Consider the following 16577-nt stretch of genomic DNA (forward strand, 5'->3'; position numbering starts at 1 on the left):
ATCATATTTGTGCCATTTGACTTGCTAGATTCAAGGGAAATGGCCGTACCAGGTAAACCTTGGTCTAATGGACTTCTCCAGCCTGTGTATATATCTCTGTCTTGTGCAACCAACATAAAGACTGTTTGCAAATGAACTTTAATCTATCAAATATTTTCTCTTGGCATATGAACTTTTAACTTACAAAAAGTATACTTCTGAAAATACTCTCCTTTATAATGTTCAAAAGATATCAAACTGCATGTTTTCTCTACCAAATCAAACTTAAACTTCTTAATTTTCTCTTCTGACTGATATATAATATTTTCTGAAACTGTAAGCTTGTTCTGAGGTGTCTGGAGAAACCATTTCATAGAATTGATGTTACTACCCAAATTACTTGGAAGATTTTCGATCACAACAATTTTCAATTATTGAATTGTACGGATTCTGGCAGCCGTCATTTAACAAACGAGTTTTACAATTTTTTTATGATCTGAAATATACTTTCAGGTCTATCAAAGGAAACAGGTTAAATTTGTTTAAATCTTTCCTATCAATTTATAAAGATTTTTTTTTTTATTTATTTATATTATTGTAATAATTTTTTTTCTGTTATTTTGTTTAATTTTTAGTAGATCTCTCAAAAACATTTCAATATTAACTAGTTCAGCACAGACTTTAAGTTGGTTTAGATTTGTGCTGGGGGGTCGGCATGACTCGGCTTGTGAGAGGTGAAAGGAAATGTTATTTGTGGCATTTTATTTAATATTACTAATTATGACCCAGTAGTAATGGCCAACATCGTCCATTTATTTTTTTCGCTTCAGTACCATTCTAAGCAATGGCAGGTAAAGATTTGTCACGATTTTGAAACGCAGCGTGCTTCCAGACTAAAATGATTAATTCTATGTGTGTTTTTACATACTATTTTTGTTTAAATTATAACGTAAACTCAAGTGTGAATTAATTACTAAGTTGTGTGATTCTGACACCCTCTGACCCCCACAGTTTAAGAGTGGTATGCTCACTATTGTATTAAGCAGGTGATTCCACTGAAAATGTAGGGGCAGAAGGTGGCAGGGTAATAATTTAGATTTAGCTTTATTTTAATTCAATTTGGCATAAATATTTTTTATAACATTGGTAAATAAGTCTGATTAGAAATGAAATTATTGTATGTTACCTGTGATGAAAAGAGCAAAAAAGGGAAAGAAAAAAAAAGTGTGAATACAGAAAAGAAATAAGATTTATGGTCCCTGCCCCCATTTTGAAAACACAAAATCAACTGTCTGTTATGTATATACGTAAATCAGAACGGAGGTGACAATTAGATATCCACTGGCTTTGACAGGTGGGAATTTTCATTTATCCTTGTGTCAGGATGTATGTTAAGTGAGCGAAAGGTTGCTAGTTTGAGCCCCACATCAGCAGGATATCATCCACCACTCTTGTTGGGCATTTTCAGTTCAGCATAACAAGTAATCCCTATCATAGCCATGTCATTTTTTAGACAACTCGGTCTGCAAACTACAAGTAATCGTTGAGAAAGTTAAACTTGGCCACATATGATGTTTCTATCCAATATACATATATATCTTATATATACGATCGTATACTACTATTGGGTATTGTTGATAGTCCATCTACAATACATACAACAGTCTGATTATACAGTGTATGCATGTTACTATGGAAGTCCTAGGGATCTATTTTATATCACAATCGCTTGTAAAACTGTCATAAACATCCAGTTTAATATTCTTATAATCACATATGTATATGCATATATATCAACATTTAATGTTAAAATATATCCTAGTTGTTTTCTTTCAGATAATTTCTATCATAATTTTTGAAGAATCATATTTATACATTAAGATAAAAATGAGATTTTTAATGACTGAAACAAAGAGCTTTTGAAAAAACATCATAGCAGGATTGTGATAATAACATTAAAGACAAAATAATTAATTCAGAAGAAGAATATGATCATATTGGCTGATTTGAAGACCATGTTTGACTTTTATCCAACAATTCACCCATGCCTAGTGATAGGTCTATCTGTTCTGTTCTGCCAACAAATTTCTAATCCTGTGATAAGTAAAAATGTCCTGTAATAAACCTGTACTTGTATTGTCCTTGGGGTAGATAACAAGTCTTGTGTATCTAATGTTTAACACTATCAACTAGTTTACACAACATGTAGCCCCGAAAATGATTGGTACTGGATGTTAGTCCTTACTGTCAATTAGGACCAGTAAACTGTATAATGTTTAGGACCTGGTCAGGGTTTCACTACTCGACTCAAAGAATTTTCGATGTGTTGCAATGGTGTACCAGTAGAGATTTGAATAACTGACATTGGAATCTTTTCACCTATAGTCTTTTTGTGTCACAAATTAACATTTGCATGTAATTACTTTTAGGTAATTTTTTTTTTTTTTTTTATTTATAAAAATAAAGTTTTGGAAAATGGGATAAACAGGAAATTTTATAGAAACAACGTTATTATTACTTCTTATAAGTCCATGATATCCTATCGGCCGGTTTACTGGGAATATTGAAAATATGCTGTTCACACAAGAGATTTGTAACATGTTTTCATTTTAAAATCTTGTATTTCACTGATAAACATTAATGAAGACTAGTATTTAACAGCACAAGAATTAACAATAACACTAGCATTTTATCAGTGTTGAAAGTTTAGACTAGGTCAAGCATCTTTTGTTAGCTCACCTGTGCAATGTCTGTTGTCTTTCTGTTTGTCGTCTATCCAACCATTAAATGACCTTAATGAACTTAAAGGTCACCGAGGTAAAATGAGCTAAAATCTTAAATGATTTGATCCTGATCATCAAAATCCTTAGGTTACATTTGACATGTACTAATTACTGATAAGAGGTCATTAATTTGGAATTGAAGTCTTTACTTTACTAGCTGCATAACAGGTGAGCGATACATGCCCATTGGTCCTCTTGTTTTAGTGTTCAAATGATTATACCAGCTTTGACCTTTAGCCTCTACTGTAATTAGATTTTCTTTTCATTGTATTTGTGATAAATCAAATTTTAACCTTTCAATTCTACTACAAGTGATAAGAAAGTTATCTGATGAAAATGTCTGCTGAACACTTTCAATACAACAAAATTATATAATATTTGTTTGAACATTGACAGGTTCAAGCACAGCTAACCATGACATGTTCCCAACTCCACAAGCGAGCAGAGAGAATCGGCTCTATGCTGGTGGAAAAGGGCAAGCTCAACACTGGAGACCATGTTGCTTTAATATATCACCCAGGTAATGTAGGTTAGGGTAGAGGAGGGGGGTGGGGGGGCTCAACACTGGAGACCCTTGTTGCTTTAATATATCACCCAGGTATGTAGGGTGGGGTAGAGGGGGGGCAGGGCTCAACACTGGAGACCATGTTGCTTTAATATATCACCCAGGTAATGTAGGGTGGGGAGAGGGGGGTAGGTGGGGGAAGGCTCAACACTGGAAACCATGCTGCTTTAATATATCACCCAGGTAATATAGGTTAAGGTAGATGGGGGCTGGGCGGTAGGGTGGGGTAGAGAGCGGCGGGGCGGTACTCAACACTGGAGACCGTGTTGCTTTAATATATCACCCAGGTAATGTAAGGTGGGGGGGGGGTCACAAGGCTTTAATACATTACCCAGGTATGAGGGGATTATAATTGTGACATATTTGTCCCTAAAGCAGGGTGAGATCGGATACATGTCTGTATGTATAGGCCTGAGACTGTATTTATGTCACATTAATCATGCTGTTTGTGTGATTTTCAGGTATAGAGCTGGTAGCAGCGTTTTATGGCTGTCTTTATGTCGGTAAGTTTATTTAAAAATCATGAAAATATACTAATATACAATATTTTAGATTCATATGTCAGAGGTTAATCTAGTCCAATTTTACAACCGTAATTAGGTAGTATTCCCCAATGATGGTGTTTTCCCCTTTGAACAAAAATAAATTCCCCATCAAGAAAAAATCACATAAAATAGGGGAAAAGTCTCCAAAACAGGGGAAAGCCCCCAAATTTTTATGAAATATTTGAAGATTAATAGCAAAGAATAGCCGTAAAATGTTAAAATTTAAAGAATAATTCAAGACTCTGCACCCATTCATTTCCCGTAAATTTCATAATGGGGAGTATTCCCCAAATCCTGGATTAACCCCTGTATGTGCACCTATATATTATCCTTTGTGAACTAATAAGGGAAAATAAAACAATAATTGCAGTGTAATACCCATAGATTAAACAGATTTCCTCACATGCAAATTCTTAAACATGTATGATGTGAAGATATGATCTTTAATATATAGTTTGATAATTGTAGGCTGTGTTCCGGTCACCATTCGGCCACCCCACCCACAGAACATTTCCACAACACTTCCCACAGTTAAAATGATCGTTGATGTCAGCAAAGCGTCGGCCATCCTCACCAGTAGTATAGTACTGAAACTGCTGAGACTCAAGGTAAGAGATGTCGCAGAGAGTAAAATATGTAGATCAAAGTACTGAGAGTTTAGTCAAGTGACATTCTAATAAGGTCAAGTAACAGAATTTATGATCAAATCAAAGTACTGAATGTTAAGTGTAACAGAATTTATGATATGTCGATGAAATCAAAGTACTGAAAGTTTAGTCGTAACATTTTGATTAAGTCAAGTAACAGAATTTATGATATGTAGATCAAATCAAAGTACTGAAAGTTTAGAATAACATAATTTATGGTATGTAGATCAAATCAAAGTACTGAAAGTTTAGTCGTAAAATTTTGATTGAGTCAAGTAACAGAATTTATGGTATGTAGATCAAATCAAAGTACTGAAAGTTTAGAATAACAATGTATGTTATGTAGATCAAATCAAAGTACTGAAAGTTCAGGTTGAGTGACAGAATTTACAATATATAGAATAAATCAAAGTACCGAAAGTTTAGTTGGAGTGACAGAATTTACAATATATAGAATAAATCAAAGTACCGAAAGTTTAGTCGATTGACAGAATTTACAATATATAGAATAAATCAAAGTACCGAAAGTTTAGTAGAGTGACAGAATTTACAATATATAGAACAAATCAAAGTACTGAAAGTGTAGAATAACAGAATTTACGATATGTGGAATAAAAAAGTGATTTTTTCTCCTTCACCATATTTTTTCGTAATAGACAAACTTCATTGACTCCATGGTATTTTGTGTATTAAGTGACCTGTGTATGGTTTGCAGGAGTCAACGGGGATCGTCGAGACAAAGGCTTGGCCAACCATACTTGACACAGATGATCTACCCAAGAAAAAATTGGCTGCTATTTACCGCGCCCCCACCCCAGAAATGATCTGTTACCTCGACTTCAGTGTCTCCACCACAGGAATGTTGGCTGGGGTCAAGGTCAGTCTGATAATTCTTATAATCTTAGATCAAATTGAATGTACTTAACAAAAAATTAAATCTTCATAGATATTCTCAGCAAGGTAGGAATTTCTTAGATGTTATAATCCCCTTTTTAGCCCTCTTCCCAATTACTGAAAAGAATGGGTATTAATTTTGGTTCGTTGAAGTCTTTATGTCACAAGCTGCATGACAGGTAAGCAAAACAGGTCCGTTGGACCTCTTGTAGATGATCTGATTCTTAACAGAAATTTCAGCTTTTAATGTAAAATATAAGGAGATTCCTAAAGAAATATTGGACACCGCTATGGGACTAAGATGCTAAGATTTGGGCTCTTTCACATAATCTCACTACAAAATTTGTAATTAATGTTGTCTTTTTTTTTTACAGATGTCACATGCAGCTGCCACGGCTTTGTGTCGATCTATCAAACTTCAGTGTGAGTTCTACCCATCGCGTGACGTAGCCCTATGCCTCGACCCCTACTGTGGACTAGGCTTCGGGCTTTGGTGTCTAACAAGGTTAGTCTCTACACCCTCCGAGTGGCAAAATTCTAAATTCTTAACAGCAGAATTTTTTTAGTGAATCAGTTGATATATTCTAATTCTCTTGTGTAACATTTAAACGGTTCGTATAAACATTGTACACATGTGTATATATTATAGTTCTGTAGCGTAACATTTAAACGGTTCGTATAAATATTGTACACATGTGTGTATATTATAGTTCTGTAGCGTGACATTTAAACAATCCGTATAAACATTGTACACATGTGTATATATTCTAGTTCTGTAGCGTAACATTTAAACGGTTCGTATAAATATTGTACACATGTGTATCTATTATAGTTCTGTAGCGTAACATTTAAACGGTTCGTATAAATATTGTACACATGTGTATCTATTCTTGCTCTGTAGCGTGACATTTAAACGGTCCATATAAACATTGTACACATGTATATATTCTTGCTCTGTAGCGTGACATTTAAACGGTCCGTATAAACATTGCACACATGTGTATATATTCTAGTTCTGTAGCGTGACATTTAAACGGTCCGTATAAACATTGCACACATGTGTATATATTCTAGTTCTGTAGCATGACATTTAAACGGTCCGTATAAACATTGTACACATGTGTATATATTCTTGCTCTGTAGCGTGACAATTAAACTGTCCGTATAAACATTGTACACATGTGTATATATTCTTGCTCTGTAGCATGACATTTAAACGGTTCGTATAAACATTGTACACATGTGTATATATTCTTGCTCTGTAGCGTGACATTTAAACGGTCCGTATAAACATTGTACACACGTCTCACTGCTCGGTTTGTGTTTCAGTATATATTCTGGTCATCATTCCATACTGATTGCTCCCTCAGAGGTAGAGACAAATCCTGCTGTCTGGCACACGGCAGTCAGTAATTACAAAGGTGAGTTATCTCCCCTGTCTGTCATTATCGCAGAAAAATCATATCTGATTTGATATAAAATTTATTACAGTAAAATTCGGATAAGTCTGATGGTTCAGCTGATCAGAGCTGCAAACCCTCATCTTGGTTCATGTGAGATAATTTACCCCAGACTAATTGGCACTTATGAATATTCAAAAGAACATTATAGAACAATCTTAATGTTAAGGAAGGGACTAGAACTAAAAATTCTACAAATAAACTGCTGTATCCTACTTGACTGTGGTTGAAATTATTGAAATAATATTGGACCAAGCAAAACATAAATTTAACCCTGATTCGGGAAATGTACCAAATCAGGATTTTGGGGAAATTTTAATGATTTTCTGGGCACTTCCCACATAATCCGGGATGGTTGACACCTATGTGTTTGACACAAGCATGTACAAAACAAATGAGTTTCCCTATACATGCTTTTAAACTGTTGTTTTAGTAATTTTTCTCGTATTTTCTCATTATGGTTAGTGTAAAGATGTTTGACCATCAATTGAAAGTTACTAAAAATTAGAAAAGTTTGTAAAAATTTTTGACCTCATTTAATCTGAATTGATGACTAGATATATCCAACATTATCATATGTGGATTATCATTAGGTGTGTTACGGTTTGTGGTACGGTTTGTGTTTCAGTTCGAGATACGTTTTGCTCCTATGGAGTAATGGAACTATGTACGAGAGGCCTAGGAACATCCACAACTACTCTCAAGGTACGTCAGATTGCATCGGAATTGTTTTTAGCTCACCTGGACCGAAGGCAATTCCTCTAAATCTCTACTAGTCATAAAGTTATGAATGCATGTTGTAAACTTAGAGAACATGAACATCATTTTGACATTTGGTCAAATCCAACCAGGTTTGCGATACAGGCCCCATGGGCCTCTTGTTAGTTGTTGTCTCACCAATTTACAAATACAGATGTTCTGATTAAGGGAACTGATAAAAAATATTGCTTGATCTAGGAGACTGCTATCATATATCTTGAGCAAGAGATCTTTAACACTGAACATGCAAAAACACCAGGACGGTCAGAACCTCAAATGACTAGAGGGCATTTGTCATTTATCTAATGAGTATTCGCGAATATAAAGACAAAAATAATACATGAATTGTTTGACTAAGTGGGATCAAATTCAAACATCCTTTTCACAGAAATAGGCTCCTGAAGATTAAATACTACTCTGATATATGATATTATTTTGTTCTGTTCCAGGCACGAGGTGTAAACTTAAGCTGTGTGCGGACGTGCTGTGTGATAGCAGAAGAACGTCCGAGGATCCATTTGACCACGTCTTTCACGAAACTGTTTGCCAATCTTGGCCTGTCTCCGCGGGCAGTCAGCACCAGCTTCGGCTGCCGTGTCAATCTTGGCATGTGTTTACAGGTAAGTCCAGGATATGGTGTCAAATTTACGTGTGACTCACTGTGGTGAAAATGTCCAAAATCATCCAAAAAAGTGTATAAGCATCGGATCTCATAGTGAGTTGTTTTAATCCGTTGGTGTAGCAATTGACTAACCTCAGAACAAAGGTGTGCCTTTTTCAGTAATCTGTGACCATGGACACTCTGAAATGGTTGTGTCATAAATAAGCCAAAATACCTTATAACCCATGCATGTTTAACATGGTAAAGGCCTTTCTCATTTTTCTTAATGAGGTAACCCACATGTTTCTTAATGAGGTGACCCACATGTTTCTTAATGAGGTGACCCACATGTTTCTTAATGAGGTGACCCACATGTTTCTTAATGAGGTGACCCACGTGTTTCTTAATGAGGTAACTCACATGTTTCTTAATGAGGTAACCCACATGTTTCTTAATGAGGTGACCCCACATGTTTCTTAATGAGGTGACCCACATGTTTCTTAATGAGGTGACCCACGTGTTTCTTAATGAGGTAACTCACATGTTTCTTAATGAGGTAACCCACATGTTTCTTAATGAGGTAACCCACATGTTTCTTAATGAGATGACCCCAACTACTATAAGGAGACCACAACCATGGCTGTGAACCCAGCAGACTGTACATGTTTTTGTACGAGACTTTGGTAATCTATCTGTTACAGGGTGCGTCCTGTCCTGACCCGACAACCGTGTATGTGGACCTGCGTGCCCTGAGAAACGACCGGGTAACGCTGGTAGAGAAGGGGAGTCCACACAGTCTGTGTGTCATGGAGTCTGGAAAGGTATACAGCTGATGATATTGAAGTGAATTTCCCAAATATTCTCCTAATGGTTTGGCTATAAAAACAAAACAAAAAACGGCGTTAAACCAGGAGATTCTGTGTAATGAGGGCATGACTTGATAATGCTCTTTGTCGTTTAAGGATTAAACTGTCTTTTTTTGGTGTCTATGGTCGGTATAGATGCCAGAGCTTTGCAAACCAAACGTCATATTGTGTGCTAGCATAAAAAAAAATACGTAGTCCTAGCCTTTTTTTTCATAGAGCCATAGGCCTATGATTTTTTACGTTAGTTACAAGTAGTTCCGTTGGGTGAATATATTCATGCGTGGTATGGATTGATGTCGCGTTTTGGGTGTCATTTATGCTAATTTAGACTGCAAATCTTTTTACTTAGTTTATATCGTGGCTTTGCCACCAAAATGTAAATATTTAAATTTAGCGTTCTTCTTTGACGGAATGTCTGCGGTCAAAGTATATATAACATACTAGGTTTTAAGAGGAATAAGTTTCAACCAGTTCACTTGAATGACTGACGACAGCTGTAGATGGGTACTGTGATTGACAACCTGTTTCATATTTCCAGCTCCTGCCTGGTGTCAAAGTGGTGATAGCTAATCCGGACACTAAAGGACAGTGTGCCGACTCCCATCTGGGAGAGGTCAGTACAGCCAAATCTTATTATAAAATGATTATAGACGTATCGAGCTGTTTATTGTGCCAAAAAAATGTAATGTTTTAGTTTAAGTGAAATTCGGAAGGACTTTCTCCTAGAATTATTAAAACAATGAAAACTTATTGTGATCATTTATAAGTTGTGTTAAACCATTAATAAGTTGTGTTAAACTCTGAATAGATTTTGTGAATGAATATGTAGATAATTGGCTAATTTCTTACGATCCCTCAGATCTGGGTACACAGTCCCCACAATGCTACAGGCTACTTCACAATTTACGGGGACGAGTCTCTCCATGCTGACCACTTCGACTCGCACCTGGCCACTGGGGATGCACGCCTATCCTACGCCAGAACAGGATTCCTCGGCTTTGTACGACGCACAGAACTCACTCAGAGTGACGGAGGTTTGACCTTTGTACATTTAGTATTCTAACACATGTGAAACTGTGTAGACTTTCTGCAATAACAGGATTAGCCTTGAGAAAGCCTCGAGTTTCACCTTGGGCCTTGAAAAGCCTTGAATTTCATTCTGGGCCTTGAAAAGCCTTGAATTTCACCTTGGGCCTTGAAAAGCCTTGAATTTCATTCTGGGCCTTGAAAAGTCTTGAATTTCATTCTGGGCCTTGAAAAGCCTTGAAAATCGGTTTACAGCCTTGAAAAATCCTTGAATATTAAGGTTTCAAGTGAAACTCTGGCCACTGATCAACTTTGTCTATGCGGCCTCCCCTACAGACATTAATAATTACCATGTCAAGTTGTATTTTGATCAAGTGGATATTTATAAGTTGCCTTTTTGTTCTCTTGTTCCCTCTCAAGATGACTTGGATGACAGGATGAACCCTGAATAAACGAATTAAGCGATTCATACTTCTTGTACTTCGCCTAAAATTACTTAAATTGTCAATAAAACAATATAATGCAATCCTTATTGTACAAAATGGAATACAGTTGTAGTTAACTTTCACCATGACAAAAGTATAAAAGTTCTGAATTTTTTGTTTATTACAGAACGACATGATGCCATATTTGTGGTGGGAGCTCTGGACGAGACGGTCATGTTACGTGGTATGAGGTACCATCCCATCGACATAGAGAACACTGTATCCCGCTCCCATAGGAAGATCTGTGAATGGTAAGTAATATCTTTAAAATCCAAATCATTCATTAAACTATTAAACCACCACCTTCATCTCGGATGTTGCTTACAAGATATACAGTACACTTCTATAATTGAGCCAAATCAAAAGATTAAAAATGTTTTACTTGCTTTAAAAATCAAAATGATCGCAAGCCAGTTATTTGAAATAATCACAGATATAAAATCTGCGGTTAAAACTTGTGTGAAATCAAGAAAGATTTCTCTAATTGTCCTGTCATTTGTGCAATCAAGAAAGATTTCTCTAATTGTCCTGTAATTTGTGCAATCAAGAAAGATTTCTCTAATTGTCCTGTAATTTGTGCAATCAAGAAAGATTTCTCTAATTGTCCTGTAATTTGTGGAATCAAGAAAGATAACTCTAATTATCCTGTAATTTGTGCAATCAAGAAAGATTTCTCTAATTGTCCTGTAATTTGTACCAAATTAAGTTTCCGGAGTTTGTCTTTTTAATTGTGGGTCGTTTGTTTTACACAGTGCTGTATTTACCTGGACAAACCTGCTGGTAGTTGTCGTTGAATTAGAGGGAAATGAGAATGAGGCTCTAGATCTAGTTCCCTTGGTGACGAACGTGGTTCTGGAGGATCACTACCTCATTGTAGGGGTCGTGGTGGTGGTGGACCCAGGCATCATTCCTATAAACTCCCGTGGCGAGAAACAACGCATGCATCTGCGCGACGGTTTTCTGGCTGACCAACTTGACCCTATATATGTGGCCTACAACATGTAGTTTATTCAGCATGGAGAACATTGTACATCTCTAAGATGTCTTCCAGTTTGAAGAAAACACTAAATCTGAAATTCACCAGCTCTATATGAAACCTAGAATGAAATACTGGACAGTTTAATATGAACCAACTGCATATGGAACCTCAAAAATCTTCAGCAAGACCGAGTTAAATGTATGTGAACTCTTAAGGCAGTGAATCATTGGAAACCTTAACATGTGATGATGTAGTCATGTACAGCTAAATTGACTGTATATGGAAGTTTGAAGTGACTTTGATATCAAACTTACCATTTCTGGATGGTTACATATGTGATCAAACTTACCATTTCTGGATGGTTACATATGTGATCAAACTTACCATTTCCGGATGGTTACATATGGTGATCAAACTTACCATTTCTGGATGGTTACCTTTGGTAATTTTATGATCACTTTGATGGATATTGCCTCAGAATGGATCATTTTTATCAGTTTTACCATATCATTTGAATAGGAATTTTGCTAACTAATTCAAAATATTGTGATGAAGGAAATGTTACTGGCGTACGTTGCCAAATAGTTTGTATGGGTTTGTTCACAGGAATATAAAGATGTCAAGGAATTGATGAAGACAGAAAACCATATGTTGCTGAAAATAGGTTTCCATGGTAATCATTGGCATTGAAAGTGATTTTGAAGGTTATCACCGTCTGAAATATTACAAGACTGTCAAAGTGCTTTTTAGAGACGCCTTGTCACTGTGACTTGTTGACAACATGCCATACAGGCTCTGATTGATCCTTTATGGATGGGAGTATTGATAAACCAAGTTGGTAACCATTGTATTCTTCAGCTAGAGGTCACAGATATGAAAGAGAGGAAAATTTCGACCTGTGATTAAGACAAGACCGATGACAAATATTTATTGGACAAAAAGACTGTTGTGACAAAGTCATATTTGGTTTCCCCACTCCAAAAATCTGCCATTCTTGTGTGTGGACAAAGTCAGTGTTAAAAAACAGAAGATTTGAACTGTCTCGCATATGTGTGTGTGTGTTTCTCGTAAAGATGTGAGAATAATATTTATATTTCGTCAGCTAATTTAGTCACAGAAATCTGTAAGCCAGACGGCCTAATGTAGAAAAGGGTACACTTTGTAGTTGGGGGCCTCTTGATAGTCCTCCATCAACAACAGTACCAGCTAAAAATAGAAAAAGTAAAACTGTTAAGGTTAATCAATTTTAAAAGTATTAAGTCATTAAAGAGTGCTTTTAGTACAAGTTACTGCTTCTTGCTTTTCCCTAAATATTTTTTTTTGTTCTTTCTATTTGGAAGAAATAACAGATTTTGTTCTTATTTCATTTTAGAGAAAAATGTAGATATTGGATCCCGAATTGTTTAATTGATCTGGTAAAGTTTTAAAAAAGAATTGCGTGAAGTTGCTGAGATTGTGGTTCATTTTGAAAGCTGTTACAGCCTGAGGCTAATATGTTATCGTGGTTTACTGTACCAAACGGCCACAACCTGCTAACGTTGAATATATGCACAGTTTTTCCAATGACACTGTCACACTAACCACATATGCAAATAATTCAGATACCATGTACCGAACAGCTTGAAAAATCTTCAATTCTCAATTATAAATATATATCTGCAGACAAAATATGCTTGGAAATAAGTAATTAAAATCATTATGACTTGAGTGAATGTAAGAAAGCTTTTTCAGTTGTAGTTTTGTAACTTAAGCAAAGACTTTTTTTAAGATATTCAAAACTTTCAAGTAACAACCTCTTCCTTTCTGCCTTGTCGGATGATGAAAAATAACTATCATACCAGGTAAAAAAATAATTACCTTTTTCAAAGGAAGTTGATCAAGTTTTTCATCATTCATTCATATGATTGATTTTGTAGCCAAATTTTTTAGGTGACGTTAATGCAAAATAACGGGAAAATTTTTTAAAATTTTGTTTCTTCACTGAAAGTTCGAAAAAGATCGGTAAGAGTTTTTACGATGAGAATCGATATTATAAAACCTTTCCAAATTTGTGATTATTAGGTATCCTATCATCATCATGTAATTATGCTCGGGAGTGTATATATATATATATAAAACTATAGTCGGTGAGCTTTAGTGTGATAAAAGTAGCCAATTTCCCAGTATCAGATGTGCAATATTTATACTTCATTAACAAAACATTATTTGTTTACCACTGGGAAAATAAATGCTATTCTAGGATTTTTTTTTTTTTTTCGCGATACCGCTGATGAAAGTTTCCTCGACCGTATGATTGATATTGTAGATTGGTTTTACGACCAGATGTACTCATCACAGAAAAAAACTGTACAGATGTGTTATGGTGCAACAATGTGTTCATGTGCTTTCTTCTGTCGAGTTTATAAGTTGATTATATTTTTACATAACTAGTGAGTCCTCTGTTTCCTGTTCTATGTTCCGTGTATCGTTATAAATTCCAATTTTCATTTTGTCCAGAAAGGACATTGATATAACTGAAATGCTGTGTATTTTTCCCCTGCTTTTAGAATGGAAGTGTCATTTTGCGAAACAAGAAATATGTGAATGTATTATTATTATTATTTATGTAATCCAGGGTTATTTGTTTTGTTTGTGTTTCACTGGTTTAACTGTTTGTTGAAATCATGTGAAGTATATCCAGGGATTTGTAGCTTGTAGAAAAAATGATTGCCAAATCCAAAACCATCGTGTCCATGCCGAGTAATATCCTGGAATTTCATCACTAACCAAGAGTTACTTCCCCTGCTGTGAACTCGCATCAATTTAAGAAAAAAAATATGAATGCATATTTTGTCAGTAACATCTTGTACGATTTCCTCACCTTCGTGAGATAAAAGTGTATGGCATTCATATCCCTATACATCATGTGAGAGTTAGTTACAATCGTCATGTTATTTACATATCCTGGATTAAAATAGGTTGAAATATTTAAAAAAAAAAAAATATTTATCAAATTTTACATGATTTTTCTTCTTCTACTACTTCTTCTTCGATGTAAAGTTTTCAATACTCTGGATATAGTGATTTATTAGTGCTTGTTTTACTTGATGATAATTGTAGTGATAGTGCTTTACTTCTACAGGACACTGTGTATTGTCCAGAGTGCTCCGTATCTCGTGCGTGGGTCACTAAACGCTGTGTGACCTAGAAAAAGTTGCGTAACTTGTTCAACATAATTTGTTTATTTTGATAAGATTTTTTTTTTTGGAAATTACAAGTAAATTAGCATCGGACAAGCAACCTGGTGCCCATCATTAATATAATCTTTCCGATTTAATTTGATGTATGTAAATTGCAAGTTCAATCTGTTCTGTACTTTTTTGTACATTTCTCCTCTTTCCTGTGAATAACGATCGGTTCTATTATCGTGATGGTGGGCTCTAAAGTCAAATTGCGAAGTGAAGTAAACTTTATCTGTTTTAAACTATTCCACATTCTTGTCTTTTTCGCAAGAAACAGGTACAGCAGTTAAAAATAAATTGTTGAAAATATTAATTTATTGAAGAATTTTTAAATGTTCTATTTTTGTGATTGTTAATATATAATATCATATTGATGTAATAAGATTGTTATATCTGTATTACAGTCCCTCAACTTTTACTACATGCCCCAATTAGTACTGATAGAAAAGAGATTTTCATTGGGCCATGCTTATGCTCAGAGTCAACAGAAATAACCAGATCCAGGCATCTAAAACAAACATCACTTACTACATATTGGTATTTATAGCAAATTGAAGGGATATATTTAGTGGGAACATTTCTAAGGATTGGTGGTTCAGGGAAAGATTGTCGGGGTAGGGATGACATATGGAAGGGTTATCGGGGTAGGGATGATATATGGAAGGGTTATTGGGGTAGGGATGATATATGATAGGGTTATCAGGGTAGGGATTATATATGATAGGGTTATCGGGGTAGGGATTATATATGGAAGGGTTATTGGGGTAGGGATGATATATGGAAGGGTTATCGGGGTAGGGATGATATATGGAAGGGTTATCGGGTAGGGATGATATATGATAGGGTTATCGGGGTAGGGATTATATATGGAAGGGTTATTGGGGTAGGGATGATATATGGAAGGGTTATTGGGGTAGGGATGATATATGGAAGGGTTATTGGGGTAGGGATGATATATGGAAGGGTTATCGGGGAGGGATGATATATGGAAGGGTTATCGGGTAGGGATGATATATGGAAGGGTTATCGGGTAGGGATGATATATGGAAGGGTTATCGGGGTAGGGATGATATATGGAAGGGTTATCGGGTAGGGATGATATATGGAAGGGTTATCGGGGTAGGGATGATATATGGAAGGGTTATCGGGTAGGGATGATATATGGAAGGGTTATCGGGTAGGGATGATATATGGAAGGGTTATCGGGTAGGGATGATATATGGAAGGGTTATCGGGGTAGGGATGATATATGGAAGGGTTATCGGGGTAGGGATGATATATGGAAGGGTTATCGGGGTAGGGATGATATATGGAAGGGTTATCGGGGTAGGGATGATATATGGAAGGGTTATCGGGGTAGGGATGATATATGGAAGGGTTATCGGGGTAGGGATGATATATGGAAGGGTTATCGGGTAGGGATGATATATGGAAGGGTTATCGGGGTAGGGATGATATATGGAAGGGTTATCGGGGTAGGGATGATATATGGAAGGGTTATCGGGGTAGGGATTATATATGGAAGGGTTATCGGGTAGGGATGATATATGGAAGGGTTATCGGGGTAGGGATGATATATGGAAGGGTTATCGGGGTAGGGATGATATATGGAAGGGTTATCGGGTAGGGATGATATATGGAAGGGTTATCGGGGTAGGGATGATATATGGAAGGGTTATCGGGGTAGGGATGATATATGGAAGGGTTATCGGGTAGGGATGATATATGGAAGGGTTATCGGGGTAAGGATGATATATGGAAGGGTTA

General features: G+C 35.9%; 1 protein-coding gene across 8 annotated transcripts in view; it reads left to right on the plus strand.

Annotated features, from left to right (window-relative positions):
- LOC117317720 (disco-interacting protein 2 homolog C-like) overlaps window positions 1-14944 on the plus strand; it is a 100768-nt gene extending 85824 nt beyond the window's left edge. For 3 of the 8 annotated variants that reach the window (XM_033872612.1, XM_033872614.1, XM_033872618.1), the window contains 14 exons: window positions 29-52; window positions 3159-3282; window positions 3789-3830; window positions 4341-4480; window positions 5235-5396; window positions 5788-5918; window positions 6743-6834; window positions 7502-7578; window positions 8082-8252; window positions 8935-9054; window positions 9638-9712; window positions 9959-10133; window positions 10738-10861; window positions 11363-14944. In XM_033872612.1, the coding sequence (XP_033728503.1) occupies window positions 29-52; window positions 3159-3282; window positions 3789-3830; window positions 4341-4480; window positions 5235-5396; window positions 5788-5918; window positions 6743-6834; window positions 7502-7578; window positions 8082-8252; window positions 8935-9054; window positions 9638-9712; window positions 9959-10133; window positions 10738-10861; window positions 11363-11615 (1710 nt within the window). In that variant the 3' untranslated portion in view covers window positions 11616-14944. Of the gene's footprint in view, window positions 1-28; window positions 53-809; window positions 831-3158; window positions 3283-3788; window positions 3831-4340; window positions 4481-5234; window positions 5397-5787; window positions 5919-6742; window positions 6835-7501; window positions 7579-8081; window positions 8253-8934; window positions 9055-9637; window positions 9713-9958; window positions 10134-10737; window positions 10862-11362 lie in introns of all 8 variants that reach the window. The other 5 variants (XM_033872617.1, XM_033872619.1, XM_033872620.1 and 2 more) reach the window with 2 other exon arrangements.
- The last annotated feature ends 1633 nt before the right edge of the window (window positions 14945-16577 follow it).

The sequence above is a fragment of the Pecten maximus genome, chromosome 19 (genome assembly GCF_902652985.1).
Source record: "Pecten maximus chromosome 19, xPecMax1.1, whole genome shotgun sequence".
In the NCBI taxonomy this organism is placed as follows: domain Eukaryota; kingdom Metazoa; phylum Mollusca; class Bivalvia; order Pectinida; family Pectinidae; genus Pecten; species Pecten maximus.